Source organism: Sceloporus occidentalis, unplaced genomic scaffold (genome assembly GCF_023333645.1).
Source record: "Sceloporus occidentalis isolate IW3139 unplaced genomic scaffold, rSceOcc1.0.p SCAF_3, whole genome shotgun sequence".
Taxonomy (NCBI): domain Eukaryota; kingdom Metazoa; phylum Chordata; class Lepidosauria; order Squamata; family Phrynosomatidae; genus Sceloporus; species Sceloporus occidentalis.
Window position 1 is genome coordinate 132,190,169 of NW_028316983.1, and position 22,715 is coordinate 132,212,883.

Here is a 22,715-nt window from a genome sequence, read left to right on the forward strand (position 1 = left end):
AAATTACAAGTCTGGGACTTATCATCCCAATCAAAGAACTAAAAGACAGGGGCTATACAGATCACCCCACTGGGGCAGTCTGCATCTGCCCCCTTTTGCCCAGGATGGAAGCCACTAAAACCACATGTCACGGCCTCCGGAAGGAAGATGCCTCGAATTGCATCTTTTTGCATTCCGGAAGGGGAGCCACGATGTTTCATTCCTTTTTAACTTTTGTAAATTAATGTTTTAGTTGGTTTTTTTTTTAATTATTGTAATCTGCCTTGGATCCTATTTTGGGAGAAAGGCAGGATATAAGTGCAATAAATAAATAAATAAAACTATGGAAAAGTCGGCTTTAAAAACACATTTGCACTTACATTCCTGCCCCAAAATGTAATCCTTTCAAAACTACTTAAATTAAAAGTTGAAGCTGGGCTGGAGGGAACCAGTTAACCTTTCAATACTTTTGTAATCAAAAATATTTTTAGAAGTATTTTTAGTGATTTTGAAACACCCATCAACACCATTATATTGAGAATAAATAGAATGAAATTGTTATAAGTTCATCTCTCTTAGTGCAGTCAGTGTGGGGGCTTACTATACAAGTCCTCTTCTCCCAACAGTTGCGTAAAGAAGGGGGGTTGAAACATATGCATTCAGCGCCCCAGTGTTGCTTGTCTTCATAATTGCGTGACTGGGGCTGCTGCTGCCATTGCACTCTCTTTGGGAGTCCCCTTTAACCCTGCCTCATGATCTACCCAGCATGACTTTTAACTCACGCAGTTCCAGAGGGTTCCACTACAGCAGCATCAGTAAAAAACAGTTTAAAGAAAGAAAGAGGGGACAAGGGGACAGGAGGGGACACTAATACTAATGACTGGTAATAATGCAACTATCCAAGCACTTGCCCTATTGACAGCTATTGCTGGGTTTTCCCCATTAATGAAAATGAACACCCTAATCATGGCTGGGGGATGCAGCAGCTATGGACTGGAGACAGCATGTGCGGATGCAGCTTAAAAAGAAGGAAAAAGATACAGTTTCACCTCAGAAAAGAGTAAAATCTCTGGCCGAGGAACAATAATAATTGTTTGTTATTGGGGAAATAAATGCATTACAACAATATAATTATTTGAATGGCTTACTTCTGAGGTCAACTGATGATTTGACATTTGATATCTAGGATTTGGTTATGACTGTCCTGGCTGCCACAAATGTGAGAAATTATTTGTGTGATTTTTTTTTCTTCTGTCCATCAGAAATTGACAACAGTAATTTATTTAACTTTTTAATAAGTTAAATAATTAGTTTCCCCGTGACTCTTTATAAGAGACCCCAAGACCTACCCTGTCACTCAGAGCTATACTTTCCAGGGTTCCCTGAACAGCAGGAGTGATTATTAAATCAGCAGTTCTCTGGTGCAGATACTCTTTTGATGTCATTCCCAAACCAATATGTAAATGTGCCTTTAATTCTTTTAACAGAATTAAATTGGGATGTTAAATGAGTACCCTTTAAATGGAATGCTTTCTGTTCTCACAGGCTGTCTACATGTTCTATGCTTTGGCTATTGTCTGTGATGATTTCTTTGTTCCTTCGTTGGAAAAGATTTGTGAAGTAAGTATCTGCTACATTCTCATATTCATTAACAGAATGTATTGAATCAGTAATCTTTCCTTTGCAGACAGACAGACAGATGAAATAGTTTTCATGCACATCTGCAGGAAATAGAATATCCTATACTCTCTACAAGGGATATTAAAAAAATATTTGCAATGCTTCCCATCTTTGACCAAACAGAAGATTCTTGACAGCTGCAAGATTTTTTTGCCCATAAGCAAATGTGAAAAGCTGTGTTGTCGGCAGCAGCATTCCTCCCGATCAACCAAGAAAAAAACATTTTTGGGGCACATTTTTAATTTTGCAATTAAAAAATGTACTTTGTACCCAAAACATGTATATTTTGTGCAAAACCTTTGAAATTTTTTTGCATAAAGAAATACCAGAAAAATCAGCAAAAATGTATATTCTTTTACAAAGGGGCAAATAAGAATGGAAAAACATATTCTTGTCTAACAGGAACATTTTTAGGATTTTTCATCGTCATGCATAACAATGAAATAAATGAAATTTCACTTCTCTACTCTACTTCATAATCTGAAAAAATGAATTATGAAAGTAAGAACTTTGCTGGATCACACCATACTGGGAAGGCCAAAATTTGGAAGACAAATAGCTTTCCTCTTATTGATTTCAAGGAAATCTGCAATAGTTTATGAAATGTTAACATGGAGGCTCATGATGAATATAATTTGCTTTGCTCTTCATGGATTTCTCTTACCTCATATAAAAGAATGTAAGATACTGGTCATCAGTATATCCTATGTGTGGCATAGTACAAGTCTTGTGGTGAGGTTATATATTAGATTCTTATGCATATCATATAAAGCTACAAGATACTGGATCTCTCTCACCCCAAATCTCAGATTCTTTAACACAGTTGTTGATTTAATATCTGTGGCAAATAGAGCTATTGGTATGAACAGTTCGAGGGGGGGGGGGGGAGATAGATCAGCTGATATACAGAAGGTGTGAGCAGTGAGCAACACTGACCAGCCCTAGGATAACAAGCACAGTCACATAATTGGCTTATTCCACATGATTTCATGTATGTAGATGTTGCTAAAGTAGCATGAAACAGAACCATAAGGAGCAGCCACAACAGTGCGGTTCTGTTGTGACATTAATTGTGAAAGACTAGCCATATCCACTCAGAAGTAAGCTCTGCTAAAATCAATGGGACTTGTTTTTGTGTAAATTGTGGGATTGTAGTCCTAGCTTTGAATGGCACTCTTGAACAGGTGTGCTGCATGCCCTTTGAACATTTCATTGCTTTCCTATTTCAGAATTAAGAGGAAAACATGCTTAGAAGAAATATTCTTCCCTTCTTCTTTCCATATGGTCTGTTACTCTGTGCCAGTGATTCCCAAACTTTGGTCCTCCAGATTTCAGCTCCCAGAATTCCTGACTATTGACCAAGTTGGCAGGGGATTCTGGAAGTTGAAATCCAAAACACCTGGAAGACTGAAGTTCGGGAACCACTGTTCTATGTTCTTTCCTTGTGGTGACATATTTTTCCCTCCCTCCACAGCGCTTGCACCTCAGTGAAGATGTAGCAGGGGCAACATTCATGGCGGCTGGTAGCTCTGCTCCAGAACTGTTTACATCTGTCATAGGTAACTACTAAATCGCCGGTTTTTTGCTATCATTTGTGAAAACAAGCACAGCTGTTTATACTTTTGTTTCTGTCCTACAAAGGGATGTGCATATAAAAGAACAAACCCATTCTACCAGAAAAAGTGACAGAATCATACAGGACATCTGTGTTGTTCTTTGCCTATGCACTGAGAAATTGCTACAAAGCCAACCACATCCAGATGTTGCGAGATGCATTATGTTTATTAGAAGCTGATACTCCTGATGACAGATACAGTACGTTTGGAATAAATCCCAAGACAAATTTTGTATCCAACCACACAACACAAAGCCTGCAAACTATATCTGTCTTTTCCGATACCTTTCAGAAATGGATGTAACTTGAAGAACACAGTTTGTTCTTCAGCTGGAAGTTACTTGGATGCCTCCGGTTTGTGGTTTTTTTATTGCTGTGGCAAAGATAATGAAATTGTGGAAGCTTTTGGCTCATTTACAGAGCACTTTATTCGCATTCATAACGTTCCTGGTATTTCCACAAAGGATCTTGCATGTAACATTTAGAAGCTCTAGAACAGTGGTTCCAAAACTTTGGTATGCTAGATATTTTGGACTTCAGCTCCCAGGATTCCTGACTGCTGCCCAACCTGCCTAGGGCTTATGGGAGTAGAAATCCGAAACACATGGAGGATCAACATTTGGAAATCACTGCTCTAGAAAGTGACAGAAATAGACTGGTTCATATGTTCCTGTTTTCCTTTGTTTCATCTGAAAGTAGGGGTGAGGGAGAGTGAACAGCAGCACATTTTCCAATGGATATATTTGATGAATACATAACATGGTAGAAGGTCAGGTTGAACAACAGGTGCTAAATCAAAATACCTTGGGAAAAGCTACGTTAAAAATTGTTGGCTTTCTTTTTAAGGAAATACGATTCCCTGCAGTAGTATTTGGATTGTGATTCCGAGAAGGAAGATGGACAGTATCACACTATGCCATTATAGTGCTGTTATTCCACTTTAACTGCTTTAGCTGCCTTTTGTGAATCCTGGGATTTGCAGTTTAAAGAGGGGCATTTAGAATTCTTAGCCAGAGAGCTCTTAAAGACAAAGGTTTTCCCTTTGACAAAATTGTTTAGTTGTGTCCGATTGTAGGGGGCGGTGCTCATCTCCATTACTAAGCTGAGGGAGACAGCATTGTCAAAAACAATTCTGTGATCACATGGCCAGCATGACTGCACAGAACACTGGTACCTTCCTACCAAAGTCGTACCTATTTATCTACTTGTACTTTTACATACTTTTGAACTATTGGGTTGGCAGAAATTGGGACTGGTGATGGGATCTCACTCCATCACATGAATACATCACATGGCACTTGGGTCTTGAACTGCCGAACTACCAATCTTGCAGTTGTCAGAATCAGCGCCTTAACTGCTGAGCTATGACGTAGTTCAGTTCAGTTTGTAGTTTGGGCCTTACTAAACTACAAACCCCAGCATTTTACAGGAGGCAGCAATAGCAGTTAAGATGGAATACAGTTGGCCCTCTGTATCCACAGATTCCTTATCCACAGATTCAACCATCCATGGCTTGAAAACAGTTTAAAAATGTATAAATGACAAAAAAACAAACCTTTATTTTGCCATTTTACTGTGCCATTGTATTTATTGTATTTAATGTATGGGACTTGAGCATCCACAGATTTTGGTACCCATAGCAGTTCCTGGAACCAGTAAATACCAAGGGCCCACTGTTCTGGAGTAGTGTAAGGTGATATTGACCTGCTGTCTGGGTGTGGCAGGCTCAAGTACTTTGTCTCTCTTGGATTTAACTGGAAAGGAGCCAGACGTGCACAGCAGTACTAAAAACTTTAAGATTCTTGTTATAATGTTTTGCAAAGTGCTCTTTGCTAGCACGTCCTTCTAGCAAAGAAGGTGAAGTCAACATTTGGCATGTAGTGGAATCATCAGTCAGAACATCCTGCCCAGCAAATGTTTGCTGATGTGCTTACTCTTTGGAATGGCCACAGATACCATATAGTTTGGTCTCCAAACATTCTGACACATACAGTACTTAGATCTGTGCTGAACTGAAGTGTGCATTCTAGGAAAATGATTTTTTTAAAATGGGGGGTGGGGAAGAGTCTTGAAGAGAGATATATTCATGTTGTTCAGATGAGCTGTTCTCTAACTGGCTTTTAACAAGCCATTTTTTCACAAATCTAGCTTTGATGACCTGTTTATAAGTGGATGAGATAGGAATTATTACAGATTATTCGGGAAGCAAAATGAGATGTTATGCATGTTACCGACTGCTCACCAAAATCTGACAAATCCTTTAACAGCTCGCTGGATTCAAGTAGGTTTAGTCTATTCATATTGCTGAATGAGGTGATATAGCGTTCTAAGGAAATGCACTGTGCTGTTTAAGGATGACTGCAGTCAGGAGGAGAATGGATCATATTTCCAGTGTTGCCTATGAAACCATCCATATTCCCTGTAAGAAGAAATTGCCACAGTTGGGAAGGGACCTTCTTTGTCCCTAACAGTTTTTTTATTGTTTGTTCTTTTGCTTTAATATGATAATATTAACAATGACATCCCTTTCCTGCCTATACATATCTACATCCTGAAATGGCATAGTCCATTTTACCACCTCATTCTGACATGCCAACAGATGGTGATAAATCTTGGCCTTTATTTCGCTTGCCACTAGTTTCCATTGTGCTTCCTACTGTACTGAATTCAGCAGCTCTCCTTCATGTGGTTGATCATGCATAAATAACCTTTGGGTTATTATACATCTTCTGTGCTTCAATCTCTGCTAAAAGAGATCCTCCACATCAAAGGTACCTGATGAAAAATACCCACAGTTCTTCCCTGTTAAAGTGTGATTAAAAATTCTTCTTGTTTCTATATAATACTGCAGCTTATACTGACACAGAATGTCTTAAAATTATTTTCTCCTTAGGTGTGTTTATCACAAAAGGAGACGTTGGTGTCGGAACCATTGTCGGCTCTGCTGTGTTTAACATTCTCTGTATAATTGGAGTTTGTGGCCTCTTTGCAGGGCAGGTAAGAGATTTCAAGGAATTAAAAAACAGTACTGCAATTTTCCCCTTTCACTGCATGCTATAGCTTGAGACACAGGTGCTGTGTACATTGGTGGTGCTATATATTTAAATTATTTAAATTATTAAGTTATAAACTGAGAAAATCTAAACCTGGAAATTTCCAATTGAAAACTTACTACTGATATATCATCATCATGCTTTCCCCCCAAAACTGGGACTTAGAGTGGCTTACAGTTTAAAAGAACAGTACTATTACTAAAATACAAATATTGCCCTGGTCACCTGTATTGGACTTTACTGGCAGTTCAGAGTGCTTTATGTACAATCCTTTGCACACATTTGTAACATAGGTCAATATCAATATTCCCAAACTGCCACAAATGTATTAGGATTTCTTCTACACTGGTACTCTTTAATATTTCTTTGGCATAGAATTTTCACAATCAGCTGGAAATGGAATTAAAACACAAGTTCAATACAAGGCTTAATAGAGCACTATAATATCCAGCAATGTCCTTCCCCATAGCCAAGGTCTTTCTACAATTTCAATGGAAGTCAGTCCTGTTTCACATAGGTTCTTTCCAATGTTAATAAAAGTTTCCTGGTTACAGATTTTGCCCTTTCATTGCTTCCCGTTGAACACAGAAGCAGGATTACCAATGAATAAGCTATTAATTGACCCCTGAAAAGCATTTCTTAATTGTTTCTTATTTTTGGTTTAGTGTTATTTTACTACATAAAACTGAAATAAAAGCATTATGAGAGGAAATCATTAATTAAACATTCCATACACACCATCTGATAAGAAGCAGTTAATAGGTTATATACATTGCTAATCTTGCTGTCATGTTCCATAGGAAGCAAAAGTGCCTTCAGATATAAAGGTTTTGGGAAAAGGCATAGGAGCAATGAATAGCTCAAATAGTGTTTTGACACTGGATGAATTGAAGCTCCAATTGTGTTTTAAATTTAAATTTAAAAATCACTACAAATTGAGAGATGGAGCTTGGAGCATTATTTTTTTAAAGCAGCATGTTTGTGGGAGCTAATCCATTTGAAAAACGATTGTGTTACTTTGATCTGCTGTTCTTGTTACAAAAATATAATTTTTAAAAATGGCCCAGGGTTATTTCTCAAAAGCAATTTTTAGATACATGAAGCTGATGTTACTTATTAAAGTAAAGGAAAAATGAAAAAAATTAACATGGCTTTGTTACCTAAATTGAGGGGGGTCCTGAGAGGGGGCCCACAAACTGAATTCAGTGGGGAAATTGACTCAGCTCAAAGCAGTGAGAGGGCTTCCTATTGCACAAAGGCAGGTGTTTTAGCCTTTATATACTGGTTCCGAACCCAAAGAACTCTAGAAGCAGGCTCCAAATTAATTTAGTTTACTTATAAAGACGGGAATCAACACACACATGAAACACACATACAAGAACTAACAGTGCAAAGGGAGTAAAAGATAGTGGTTTTAGAGAGGCACTACTGTACCAATCGTGAAGCGTAGATCCAGTTGTGGAGTTAGTGGAATGACGATGGCTCAGCAGCCACCTGTGATATTGGGGTGTGTACTATGCACACACATATACAACCCAGTCCAATTAAACATAATCTCTAGAAATCAGTATAAGCCTATTCAAAAATATATTTTCATTGTACTGCAGACGAACAATAACTGATACAACATAAAAAGATATAAAGGAATTCTAGCATCTTTGAGACTAACTGAGAAAAAGAAATTTCTAGCATGAGCTTTTGTGGACTCTAGTCTGTTTCACAGTCCACAAGAGCTTATGCTAACAATTTCTTTTTCTCAGCTAGTCTCAAAGGATTCTTATATATCTCTTTATGTTGAAACAGACTAATACAGTTGTGTTAGTATGTGTTACAGGTCAAAGAAAATCCATGCAGGAAAAAAAATCACCTGTAAGATCTGTGGTGGCATTTGCAGCCCTCCAGAGGTTGTTGATCTGCAATCTTAGCCAGCATGGCCAGTGCTGGAAGACCATGGGAGTTGCAGTCCAAATACAATTACCAACTCCTGCGTTCAGTCCAGGAGATACAGAGAATTTAGTGATGTGACTGAAAGCAAAACAGGTTAACAATCTTTCCTCCTCTGGGGCAAATTTGTTTCATTTTATTTTATGATGACTAAGCAAAAGCAAAAACCGACAAAGACATTTTGAATGAAGGTAGGTGCAACTGGCAGTATTTGGGAATGTTTGGAACCACTACATCATACTGGCTCTGTTTTGAAAATACTCTTTTGAATTAAAAAAAAAAAAGAGGATTGGATATGAAGCTGAAAAAAAATGTACATTCATAATTTAAAAAAAAAAGGCTAGCAGTGCAAATGAATCATAGGTGAGGAAGCAACACGGATTGTGTCCCTAGTTAAAGTGTGAAGCTGTGACCCAGTAGGCAAAGTATCTGTTGTAATTTCCATTTAAATGTTATACGTATCTCTCTTCACCATTATTTCCTTGTTGTGGTATTGTCGTTATTCTCCTGTCATTAAACTGTTTCTGGTTAGGACACTACCTGGGGTGACAATATATTTGTATTTTGATAGAGGGAATGGTTGGAGTCATATAGCCAAGTTAATAAATCAGATATATTGTAAATGGGATTAGAATCCTTACATAAAACTCACTGTGATGTCAATCAGGTCAGAGAGTAAGGAGAACTATTCAAGGAAGATGGCATTTGATCTAATATGCCATCTGTCCTCTGGGCTGCTAAACCCAAACAGGCATATCACAGCAATTACACAAGAGCAGTTTTGCGATCATCATGTAGTAATCTTGTAGAGGGCGATTTACTATAGGCATAGAAATAGGTTGTTAATTACATTATCTGAACTAAAAATAAGAATCAGGTATGGGCCTCGGTAACCTAAAGGCACTAGATGCCATCTGATCTTGGAAGTTAAGCAGGGTCAGCCCCGATTAGTATTTGGGTGGAAGACATTCAATGAATATCAGTTGCTTTGGGCCATATTTTCAGAGGAAGGAACTAGGAAAACCACTTCTGAGTATTGCTTGCCTAAGATAACCCTGTGAAATTCATGGAGTTGCCATAAGTTCACACACACACACACACACACACACACACACACACACACAGAGTTTTAAAAGAAGAAAATGCTATTACATGTAATAAAAATGGTGCGGCCTCCGGGAGGCCTAAAAAGAACCCACTCCCAGCAGGGGTTTTTTTAGGCTGTGCACGTGGTGCTGTTTGGGCACCACGCCACATGGACATCATCATTGTGTGCTGTGTGGTCAGGGGCACAGCCAAGATGGCTCACAGACATCGATAGTAGAGCTGGGCATGAGTGGACATCCAGCCCTAATTTCAGCCCCAGGCCGGCACATAACACCCATCTGTACCGGGCCTCAGTTCCCAGTTTTCTCACTAACCACTGGCCTTCCGTTCAGTAATGGACAGAGCTGGTACCAGCAGCAGATGCCTAATTTTTAAGTCTTGAATGAGAGTCCATTACTGCTATATAGCATAGTTTGCAGTGCACCAGAGATTGAATGGAAGACATTTGAATCTACATATCCAATGCTTTCTATCAGCAGTCAGTGTTCCTTGTGGGTGTCCAGACCTTAAAGGTGAGGTCTCTATTTCTAGGTTTCCCTGGACTTCAGTTTCAGAAAGGTACATGTGAGCCAAACTAGAAAAAGAGGCATAGATGATGTTTTAGAGGTACTGGGTGGTACTGGGTGAGAAGTCCCAAATGCTGTGTGTGTTAAGCTTAGAGAAAGGTTGCAACCCTGAAATGGTTCCTAAAATGCAATAGGAAAGAGAGCAATCCCAATTGCATAGCGTTTCTACAAACAATGCTACTTTCATGGGGTAAAAAGTCTTATGTGATAAACCTTAAAGTTTTCTCTGAAACTTCTGAGAGAAATTTCAGAATTTCCATCACAAAGTAAAATGGTAGGAGAGCCATCTGTTCCTTAAAAAAAATTGTTTTGAGCTTCCTGATCTAGCTCTTTTTCCTTAGTCCTACCTCTTTACAATAAAATGGGGAAATAAAGAATATTTTGAAAATTTCTTATTCTTGTTTCTTGTTCTCAATAAAGTATCTTGACATGTTTAAACACCCTGTTTAGAAGTTGACAACACCTTTAAGATTCTCACTTCCTGCATGAGAACAAGACAGTAAGCCCTTTATTTGTTGTCGATATTTCCACCATTTGTGCAAGATATCTCTGTGGAAAATAAGACTTTTCTTTTTTTGGAGCAAAGCAGACACATACAGCAAGCACAAAAGGACAGGATTTTTGAACAAAAAGATGGAGGCAACCTATTTCAGCTTTATCATATTTTGCACAATCATAGTTTGAGCAAAAATGGTTTGCTCAAGTTTGCACCCCTCAAAAAATCCCTTATTCTTGCCAGTGCAAGTATTCTAACTGAGAGCACAGAAAAAGCAAGACAGGTAAAAATGAGATAAACAAGAACGTCCGTTGCTGCAGTGAGAAAATAAATCCTCAGTTGAGGAGAGTAGAGACTTCCTCTCCCTTTTAAGAGCCTTTACAGACTTTTCATATCTGGTAGTCCCAGTCTAGATCTGGGCAGCACACATTGCTTGAGAGTTTGGGGAAGGAAATAAGTAGTCCTAAACTGACAGCTGTGCAATTTATCAGAGTGCAGTTTAGCCCTCATATTCTGAAGTTATTCTTCTAACCATTTTGCTGCACCAAACAGAACTGACTTGGGAACTGAAATGAATGACAATATGTGGAAGAAATGTATTATTATCCAGCTGCACACAGACAGACAATGAAAATCCTGCTAGTCGGGAAGATTATTTTGCCACATGAAACTCTCCCTCCTTGTCTGTGTAGTGGTTGCAAAGTTGCAAATAAGCTTTGGCAAACCTGATAATAATATGGAAGTCTAAGATTGCGTAGTTGATCTAGTGCAACTAATATATAACAATGAATTACTAAAGAACAGTATATTTTAAAAATAATAAAGAGGTTAAGATACATTTTTGATATGTTTTCCTGCCCAGTTGGCTTGCATGGCTCTTAATCTTTTAAGCTTTAATTTTACAAACTACAAGTAATTCAAATTGGCTCAGTCTTTGATCTTTGTTAACATGACTGTTTATATGAGATTCCTCCTTTGTAAATGACTTCGGGTGTGTTCATTTTGGTAGATAACACTCCCTCTCAGAAAGGTTATAACCTATAACATACTTAGCTCAATGTTCTGGTTATTTTAGAAAGGAAAATAAATTTAGTTTTATATAATACTGTATTTTCAAATATTGTCAGGTAGTTCTGCCATCGACCCCCACTTCACTGGAGCTAGTGAAGTTGCTCATATCATTTAAAGAATTTTCTCTGGGGATCTTTGCCAAATGCACGATTTTGTTTGTGACACTGTGAATCTGACAGGAAATATCTTGATACCATATCCATACAAGCATGCATGTGTAAATACTTGCACACAGTGTGGCATATAATTCGGTGGATACCAGCTGCAATTTCAAATCCAGCAGGGGATTGGGGTTGTACACAGGGTCACACTACAGTCATGGCATTGCAATCAATGACCATAAAGTGAAGAGCTATAACTCTCTTTCAGGCTGCTGTCTACCTCTGAATGCCTAGCTTGGTGTAATAATGCATTACAAAGAAGAGACAGGGCAGAATCACTTGTTTCATTAATTGAGAAACAGAACCTCACATGTATACATTGAGTTATTTGACACATGCAAAGGGTTTGGTAGAAAGGCTAGGGATCAGTTCCCCTTTGCCTTGAACTTTAGAGGCTTTGGAAGCACACAGAAAGAATTATACTGCCTTTGAATGTCTGGAAAGCCTGGCCTCTGATGTAATGCCTATGACTGCTTATGAGGCAGATACGTTCTGGAAGGACACGGGCCCACTTAAGTCTTATTTCCAACACATCTGAAGAGTAATTTGTAACAAACTTTTTTCATGACATCAATCTCCATCAGTGACTGAATTTTATGGGGGCTTCAGGTTATGTTTATTATTTATTTATTTTATTGTCATCCCACTTCTCTCACAAAATTGGACCCAAGCTGACTTACAATGTAGGTTAAAAGCAAAACTAAAACAATATGCAACACAAACATTTTGAAAACCTGTTAAATAGGCATTTCTGTTTAAAATTAATCTAAAAACATGTCTAAAACATAAAGATGGAATTTTAGCATATCCTATTAAAATCTTTCTGTATAACTGATTAAAAGAGAAAGGCCTAGCTAAATTAAAAGGTCTTTTCCCGCTGGGCCAAAAGAAACTCCTATTGAAGGGAATTCTTTAGTCTGTTAGCCATTTAGAAGGCTATCTCCTGTGTCTCACCAAGTGAATCTATGACAGAAGTGAGATCAAGAAGTGACATGATAGCCCTGTTTAAATATTTGAAGGGATGTCATATTGAGGAGGGAGCAAGCTTGTTTTCTGCTGCTCCAGAGAACAGGACCCAGAACAGTGGATGCAAGCTACAGGAAAAGAGATTCCACCTCAACATTAGGAGGAACTTCCTGACAGTAAGGGCTGTTCGACAGTGGAACACAGTTCTTCAGAGAGGAATGCAGGAAACTCAACTCTTTGGAGGTCTTTAAACAGAAGCTGGATGACCATCTGTCAGGTTGATTGAGAGTTCCTGCATGGCAGGGGGTTGGACAGGATGGCCCTTGTGGTCTCTTCCAACTCTATGACTCTATGGTGGGTTACAAACCGCCATTAGGGATGTCCTGAGGACGTCCCAGTTTGAAAAAGGGGCATCTCTTCTAGACGCCCCTTACCCTATCACGGACTCAGTCCGTACAAAATGGTGGCGCCCTGTTCATACGGGCACCGCCATTTTGACGTAGTGGACGCTCTGCATCCGCACGTGGCACACCAGAAGTGACGCCGCGAGTGCTCCCTTTGGCACTCGCGGCGCCTCTTCCAGGCCTGAGAAGGAGCGCGATTTCCGTGCTCCTTCTCTGCAGCATCTGGGAGCTGCGCCGTTTAAAGGCTGTGGTTCCCGGACACTGCAAGCGGAGGCAGAGCCAGACCGCTGCTTCTCAGCGGTCTGTAACGCGCCTATAATTCTAAGTTAACACCCTCCTTAAAATATGGCGTTTCAGATAGTCTGGACTCCAAGCACCTAGGGCTTTATGGTTCATAACCAGCACTTTAAATTGGGCCTGAAAACAAACCTGTGGAGCTATTTCTGCAAGGGAGTTATATCCTTCCTATATGGTAAGCAGCATGACTGCAGCACTGTGGACACAGAGAAGTTACCAAGTAGTTTCTCCAGGCAGCCCTATTGCACTAATCCAAACAGGATGCAACCAAAGCATATGTCACCGTGGCCAGATCTGACATCTCCAGGAATGATTGCAGCTGGAGCACCTTGGCTACCATTGAAATCTCCACCACCAGGCTCAGAGTTGAGTCCAGGAGTTACACCCAAGCGTCAAACATGAAGGGATTGTAACCCCTTCCAACACAGGCTGAGTCCCTGTTCCCTCATCCGCCTTGTAACCTGCCTTTGTTTTTCCAATACTACTATTATCTTTCCTCTGCTACCTTGGAAACAATGCCTTCTAATCTCTAGTGTGATGAACCTTCTCTTTGAAAATGACTTTTGAGTGCATGCTTCCCATTTCAGTTTAGAAAACTATTGGGGTAAAACTTTTAACTAGTGAAACTTTTATTCTTTCTCCACATTGTTCTTCTGGCTTGAATGTACATCAGGAGATGATAATGATCTCTTGTACATACAATAGCCTTGCATTTATTACTTTATAAATCGCTGAAGTTATTTCTAGAGTAAAGTAATAAAATAGGTGCTTTTTAACAATAGAGTCAACAGATTGACCATTGTTTTGGCATCCAGCATCCTCCTTACTGTTAGATAGTGTCAGTGACTAGATGACAACCTCAATCTCATTTCATATCCTGAACAAACCATACAAAAAAGCAACAATCCCAAAACAAATCTGGTTTGCTTTACACTGCTCAAATTGAATGGAAATCCCTTTAGCACAAGAACAAGGACACAAAGCCTGGACGAGCTCTTTACCCAGTAGAGTCAAGCTGTCAAGTAGTGATTTTTAAAAGCCACTGGGGAGAAGTGGGCACCGCTGCAAAGTTTGTTGTTTCTACAAATGCTCAACTTTCTTGGCCAGTAGCATACAAAATCCAAACTTGCCTTTTAACATCAGTAGCTGTTGCAGGCAAATCATACCACTGTTGGGCTATACCTTTCAACATAATTTCCTACTTCACTTGATAAATACTTGTTAACAATTCCTCATGTAGGATACAGTCATCTTATTTCAAAGTTACACTTTTGTTGAATAAAAGGCATTTTCAGAGCACAAAGATTACCTGTGGGAATGGAATTCTCGTAACTGAATAGTACAGCTGTAGTGACTGTATAAAATTATTTGCTTCTTAGGATAAGATGAGTAGCTCTTCCTTGGAGCTTGTTATTAATGCTCTTGGGGTAGTGCAATGCCAATTCATATTCCTTTTGTTTGCTTCCTCAGGTTGTTGCACTGTCATCCTGGAGTCTCCTGAGGGATTCAACATACTATACCTTTTCTATTGTTGCACTTATTTTGGTAAGTGTCTCATGTTTCAACTCCTAAATAAGGATTTTTTTGCTTAGGTGTTACCTGCCTCCCTCCACATGATGCCTTTCCAAGGTTTTAAGCTATTGTACCAGTCCCAGCTAATGTTGTTAGTGTTCAGGGATGAGGAGAGTTGTAGTTTGAACTATCATCATAGAATCATTGATTCTGTTTAGAGGCAGCAGATTGGGGAAGCTTCCTCAAGTCCCCTTGTGACCCCAAATTAATCAAAACCCAGAAAGAATTGGAGAAAATTGTCTGGTTTCAGTTTGGGTCATTTGTAAACTGATGTTTGGGTAGAGTTCATGAGGGGAGCTCAAAAACTGGCAGTTGCACACCCTTCTTTCAGAGCATGTGCAGTCAAGAAACATAGACAGATAGATGCTCTCCCATATTGAAAGCAGCAGCAAATTTTACTAAAAGTGGCTGTCAAACTGTGGTCTGAAGGTAGCTACTAGTCCCTGGTGTACTTTCAGATCTTTGAGCTGGTGATGAAAGTAAAAGGCTTGATTCAGTTCACCTCTTGGCCCCATAATGTGATTTTTCTGTGTAAGGGACTGTTGATGACCTTGTGAGTCGGTGCTTCATTACTGTTGATTAATTGAATTTGTATTTTTTTAAGTATTGGGTTGAACATTTATATGTTTCTTGAAGCACCTTTATGGTGAGATAATCCTTCATATTGTTTTGAAATCATTGCATTTGTTTCTGTATGACATTGACAGCAGGATTTGGCTGAGGAGGGAGACTGAGATAAAAATAAACTGAATGAATCATGGCAGCAGGCCAAATATTTCAGGTGGATGTACCTCTCTTCCAGGCTTCTTCTCCCTTGTTGGCTCACTATCAGCTCTGTCTCTCCTCCTTTGTATCTCTCATTTTGCTTCTCAACTCCATGCCTTATTGAGAAGGAAGGATCTTGATGTGCATGACCCACAGGGCCTTGAGCTGATGTGTAAGTTCTCATGGAGGAGGAGGATAGAAATGAATGTAATGGCACTAGGTTGATGGAGAATTGGACACCAGATGTTCTGAGCAGTGTCCCCATTTATAGCAGCAACTAATCACATGTGTTGAGTACAGTACAGAAAGGTTACCATCCTTTTGCATCTGTCATATAATATAAAATGTCACTTTCTGGTGGTTTTCAACCAATTTGGGCTGGCAGGAAGCAGGAAACTAAAACCTGAGGAAGAACTGCATTCCTTCTGCCTGACATTGCATTGTCACATTTTGCCCTGACACCTTATTGTAGCATGAACATGTGTCCTTGACTATAAGCTGCTTCATAATGAGGCCTGTAGTTGTGGGTGACAGCTAAGAGCCAGCAGAGAAGCAGATGTGTTTCTCCTTCTCCCCCTACCCAATCTGGCAGCAAATGAAATAAAAGGCTAGAAGGGTGACAGTGCAAATATTTCCTCCTAAATATGCCTGGCTACTTCATTTGCTGCCGATTATTGCTGGGCGGAAAAGAAAAAGGAAAGCCGAGGCACAGAATATGAGTGCAACCTAGTGGTGACTGTGGAAGAAAATAATTATTTTCTCTGAATTCCAGAAAAGTGCCTTACCTGGAAGAATAAGATGCTAGAATTATATGCCAGTGGAGAATTTGCATTTTTAAATACTTCTTCATAATAAAAACAACAACTCTGTGTGTGCATGTCTGTGCACACACACATGCGTATATGGATGTGTCTGTGTATTATATAACACTGCATATTGGGACAAAGGTATATGCACTCCTGATGTACTTAACATATGTCCCTACGTGTGTGATGAAGAGTATTGAAACATATAATACTTTTTGGCATTATCTGAAATGGCACAGTCTATAATTCTGTCACTCAGTATATGTTCCTATATAAATGATGGTCTAGAAAGAACTGTACGACACTATGCAGGATTCATTACAGCTACACAGATGATCGTTGAATTAGCTTCTTAGACATGTCCTGACACAATTATGGGTGTTGCAGTGTTTTCATTTATCCTAAAAAGCAGCAGGAGATAGTGGTAATTAGATCAAAGCAGTCAGATCAACACTTTCTCTCCATTCCCTTTTCCTGATCTAAATCACCCCATCTCCTGTATCACTCCTCTGATCTGTTCCACTTGCTCTCACCTCTCCTGCAGCTCTTAAGAAATCAAAAGGTCTTGGCTTTTAATCCCAGGTCTCCAGTGTACCATTCCGATTGGCCTGGTGGCTCTGCTTTCTGTACCACTCAACTCTTTGGTTTCTGTAAAGGATCTGCACTGCTGATTGCCTTAATCAGGTTAAAGTTTGATTACACAAGACTGGTAAATCTGTTTTTAATTGGGAGATTGGGTGATGTCATGCAAACTATCATGCTAGTACAAGCCATGATGATTCAGCTGAGCCCATTCCAGGAAGCTTGTAGCTCAGTGGCACATGCCTGACCGATAAAATTCACCCTTGGTGGCTCCCATGTCATTGGGTTAATGGATGTGTTCAGCAGTTTCACTCTGAATTTTAAAGTAGCTATTTAGAGTGTGGAACCCCTGTTCCCAAAATGGGTTCAGTGGCTTGGATAACTGAATAAAGTTTGGACTAAAACCCAGAACAGATGCACAGATCCACTTGTGGAATGTTAGTACCACTTAGGGAGAGCTAGTTCACTGATAAGTGGTATAGAAATGTACTTGCTATTTCTATAGATCCACTGACATTGAAGACACTAGTCTCATTGAAAATGACCTATTTTCCATTTCTGGCTTTTGTACTTAGGAAATGTAACCTCAAAACCTAATGTTATACTCATGTCTCCTTCTTCACTTTGTAATTTAGTTCATAGGAAGTGGTTAATAAATAAACTTTTTATTTATAAATTGAGAAATGGCTAATGAGCACAGTAGTTATATGAGATTACTGTTGTTTAAAATACCGTATTTTCTGGCATACAAGACGACATTTTGACCCAATAAAATTGGGTCAAAAGTCGGGGGTTGTCTTGTATGCCGGGTTGAGCCCAGAGGCCGGGCGCGCTCGCTCTAGGGCCGCTGGCCTCTCAGGCCTCCGGAGGCCTGGGAAGCCGGCAGCCTCGCGCCGGCTTCAAAGGGGCCTTCGGAGGCCCCTTAGAAGCTGGCGCATGCGCTCTGGGGCTGCTGGCTTCTCAGGCCTCCAGAGGCCTGGGAAGCCGGCGCACATGCTCTGGGGCCGCCAGCTTCTCAGGCCTCCGGAGGCCTGGGAAGCCAGCACGCGACAGCCCCGAGAGTGCGCGCACTGGCTTCTAAGGGGCCTCCGGAGGCCCCTTGAAGCCAGCGCACGCATGCATGGCCGGCTGCCGTGCTATTCAGGAGCAGGGTAGCCTTATATGGTGAGTATATGCTAAACTCTATATTTTTCTTCATAAAGTTGGGGGTCATCTTATACACCCGGTTGTCTTATACGCCGCAAAATATGGTATGTGCTGGTGCCATGAAATGTGTGATTTGTAGATGAGATGTTGGTTCTACAAGACTGTGATGGGAGATGCTATCAGTTTTTTTGGTATTAAAAGTGTGGCTTGTTTATATGCAGTCACACATGGTAATGCAGCTTCTTAAATTTTCCTCCACAGATTATTTATGATGAAAAAGTTTATTGGTAAGTACAAATTTTGTCATTTTCTGATTAATAAAAGTAAGATACACAAACTTTCTGTTTAAGCAAGACTTTGATTTTTAATCACATGGTGGAACAGTATTTTAAACTGGTGTGCTATCTTCTTACCATGTATGTCTTCAGTTATGTTTTACATGCAGTTTAAATTGTTTTTAAGTATGTGGTTTTAATAGAACTGTTATAGAATTGTTTTTAACTTCTGTCATATAACATTTTGGCTAAATTTTAGCAGGGACGGGGAAAGAATGACATATGGAAGACTGAAATAGCCAGGAACTCTGATCCACATTCTTATTCACAATTTAGTTAATCTTCAAATGCTCAGGAAACTACATGTCCCAGAATTCATTCTGTCTGGAACACAATTTCACTTGTTCGCAATAGCATACATAGTGCAAGGAGCCATTGGGCATATAGTTTCCAGAGCTCCAGACATGCCTATAGATTAGTCAGATATCTGAACCTCACATGCCCCAAGGTCCCTGACATCTGGGATATTATTGTTTCAACATTCAAGATGTCAGGGGGTAACAGAGGTTTCCCAAGAACCTTCATGATTTCTGCTGTCAAAGGAGTACCTGTAGTGCAAGGATGGATGTAGGAGGGCAGTAGATTATACAGAGAAGCAAGAAGACATTTAGTATTATTAAATTATCACACAAGGGGGGAAATGGTTCTGTGAACCTGATGTTCCCAGTCCAAAATAACCTCTTGTGTGAGGACAAGGGCACACCTGGTAGACCAAGCCTTGATATATATACCCTGATGTTTTAGGGACCTATCATTTGCAGCATTTCAAGGGGAAAGTACAGTCTTAAGATCAGGAGCTGGAAAGAATGGGCAAACTGTTCTCTGCTTGAATGGAGATGTTTTGACTGCTGCTGTGCTCTGCCTTTCCCTGTTTTATGTCTGCCATGCTCCATCTTTGAGGCACCAGACACAAACCAGGTTCCCCTGAAAACAGAAGGTACTGTACTAGTTCACTTTGTCTGGGCATGACTAGACTTTTCCACCATACTCCTCATTTGGCAGCCATGTGCCAGGATTGCCTTCCTGGGTTTTAGGATTATTTATCTTTTTTTTCTTTCTGATTTGGATGCAGGTGGGAGTCCTTAATTTTAGTGCTGATGTACGTCATCTACATTCTCATCATGAAGTAAGTATAATATCTCTTTGCTCATTGTTCAAGGGCATTTTTAAATTGTTTTTTAGAACATTCAGTGGGAGGGAGGATAACTGAGGAAATCAAGAGTGCTGCGCAGTAGCATCATTGGGGTGTGTGGGGGATGCGGACTGCACCAGGTGACACCCCAGAAGGGGGTGACACCCGGTCAGGCCTCCTACATCATCTTCCATGCTCTGTCTGCCATGCATATCTCTCAGTGCCCTGCGTGCCTCTCCATCTCATACATGCCTCTCCATCACCCACATGAGCATGTCTCTCCCTGCACACATGCACCACTTTATTCCTCTGCAGATGCTCTGTCTTCCTAGCACCATCCCATTCTTTTCTTCATCTGCCCTGCCCCTGAAACCCAACCAGAAGTCCTGCCCCCCAGAAGTCCCACTCCCCACAGCTCAAGCCCCAAGTTCCATTGTTTGTGTAATCATTTGATTTGGTGGTAAAAATTTCACTCCATATTCCTTTTCATCACAAATATGAGCTCTCCTTTATATGAAGGACTTCTTCACTCCCTTCAGATATGAGCTGTGTTCCTGTAGCCAGGATTTACAAAATCATACCTCACAGAGCAAACAGAAGCTAGGGAACTACTGATGTCTTCAGAGATGGGAGTTGCTTTGCCAGAGCCCAAGGACAGGGACAAGCTGCTGCTATTATTATTATTATTATTATTATTATTATTATTATTATTATTATTTATGCATCCCACTTTCCTGCCAGAATTGGGATACAAAGCAGCCCCAATTTAAAAGAAGAACACATTAAAAGCATACAAATAGTAAACATTAACGTAGAATTTAACTATGTAGAGTATTAAAACAATTCACACCTCAAGTTAAAAGAATAAAATGCAATTAAAAAGATAAAAAGCTCTTTAAAACAACGCAGCAGCTCTGTACTCCATTCTTAAGTCTGTCTGAATAAGAAGGTGTTAGCCTACCAACGGAAGTACAACAAGGAGGGTACCATTGTGGCCTCCCTGAGACAGGAGTTCCAGAGTCTAGGGGCATCCACCCAGAAGTCCCTCTCTCAAATCCCCACCAACTGTGCTTTCTATGGTGGTGGGACTAAGAAAAGGGTCTCCCCTGATGATCTCAGAGCCCAGGCAGGCTTATACAGGGAGATACTGTCTGCTAGATAGCCTGCACCTGGGCCTTATAGTTCATGACAGGTACTTTGAATTATGCCTGGAAACAAACTGGCAGCCAGTGGAGCTGTTTCATCATAGGCATTCTGCAGTTTCTGTAACCTGCCCCAGTTAACAGTCTGGCTGCAATCCATTGGACCAGCTGAAGTTGCCACTCTTCAAAAGCAGACACAAGTACAGTCAGTTGCAGCAGTTGAAATGGGAAGTAATTAAGGTATGTACCACTGCGGCCAGATCTGACATATCAAGGAATGGGTGCAGTTGGCACACAAGTTTTAAATGTAGAACTTAAAGATGTAGCCATGTTAGTCGGTAAAATCAGTATGTAGCACCTTTGAGACTAACTTCTAAAGAGGCTGGGAGGGAAGACCTTGCTCTCTGCTGTGACTGGGAGGGAGGAGGGTCTCTCTCCACCCCCCTCAGCCATACACACACACGCACACACCTAACAGGATCTCTCTACAAGCTTTAAATGTGTAAAATTATTTCTGGCCACAGGAGAAGCCTGGGCCTTCAGGTTTAAATGTGTATCTTGAGGGGAATGTAACTCCCATCTAACACAGGCTGAATGCCTATTCCCTGATCTGCCTTCCAACTGACCAAGGGCACCTCTGTCCATTACTAATGGCAGACATAGGTTTAGGACCAGGAGAGCCTTCTTGGAATGGAATATTAGAATTGAGTGTCATCTGCATATTGATGGCACTGTGTCCCAAAACTCCAGACAACCTCTTCCAGCCAATGAGGACTAGAGTGTAATAGAGCACTAGAAATAGCTCTGCTGGGTGGCTTCTTGTAGATGAAATGGTGGCAGCAAAAAAATAATTTCTTTGCTGCTTGCGTTGCTCTGGAATAGGCCTTGCCTGTTTGAATCAGGCTTTCTCTGAGTCTTCCACCAATGTCACTCTAGCCTCCATTCCACTTGCTTCATCACTGACTCCCTAGAAAACCATTAAGCTGGTTTGGTTCCACAACATAAGGGGAATTATTGTGTCTGCTGTCCTGGCCACTTCCCCTTTTCAAAAGTCAGTCTTGGCATGGATGTTGAAGTCTTCCAGTACTACTAGCCGTGAGGACTCCAACACCAATCCCCAGACCACCGGCTAGTTCAGGAACGGAGACTGTTGAGCAGCAAGGTGGGCAGTAAACCAACAATCTCTAATCTGTCCCAGCCTCACATTAAATACAAATTCAAACCCTGCAGACTGTTAGAGAGGGCACCTGACCAGGAGGTGGAATGATGACAGACCACTGCAACTCCACCTCCTTGGCCCCCAGGTCACACCTGCTGCTGCACAGAAACCCTTGGTAGGCAGAGATGAGAGAGATTAACACCACCACCCTCCAGCCTCATCCATCTCTCTGTAATACAAGCCAGGTCAACATGTTCATCCAGAATCAAATCCTCAATGGCACTTGTTTTTCCATTAACCAACCTGGCATTCGACAGCAAATAATCAAGGTAGAAGTCAGTGGAAAGCTATTAAAGCAGGTAAATGGTCAGATTTCAGGGACAAGGAAAGGATGAAGAGCAGCACTCACTCATCCAGAACCTTGTCCCTGTGACAAGAAATAAGGGCAGTTTCTGAGGCTGAGGCTTTATAGGCCAGATGAAGCTGTCTTGATTCCCTTCATGACCTGCCTGGTCATGACAAGGGGCTTTGTTCTTGCTCTTGGGTTGCATGGTTTGGCTTGTAATTCCCTCAGTTGCAAGATGTAACGTGCTAGAGCCAGATCTGAAATGCATGGGCCGTATAGGCATTTGTTCACCCAGAAAACCACATAATCCTAAAGTACCTCCTTTGCTGTGCTATTTGTCCCTGTTTCCCATCCATTTCCCATGGAAAATTTAGGCCAGGAGCAGCATGTC

At 40.6% G+C, this 22,715-nt stretch overlaps 1 protein-coding gene across 2 annotated transcripts in view; it reads left to right on the forward strand.

The window, feature by feature from the left end:
- LOC149316820 (sodium/potassium/calcium exchanger 3-like) overlaps positions 1-22,715 on the forward strand; it is a 202,951-nt gene that overhangs the window by 151,711 nt on the left and 28,525 nt on the right. For both annotated transcript variants that reach the window (XM_089516350.1, XM_089516351.1), the window contains exons 4-9: positions 1,525-1,599; positions 3,134-3,218; positions 6,168-6,271; positions 14,810-14,884; positions 18,472-18,497; positions 19,618-19,671. In XM_089516350.1, the coding sequence (XP_089372476.1) occupies positions 1,525-1,599; positions 3,134-3,218; positions 6,168-6,271; positions 14,810-14,884; positions 18,472-18,497; positions 19,618-19,671 (419 nt within the window). The remainder of the gene's footprint in view (positions 1-1,524; positions 1,600-3,133; positions 3,219-6,167; positions 6,272-14,809; positions 14,885-18,471; positions 18,498-19,617; positions 19,672-22,715) is intronic.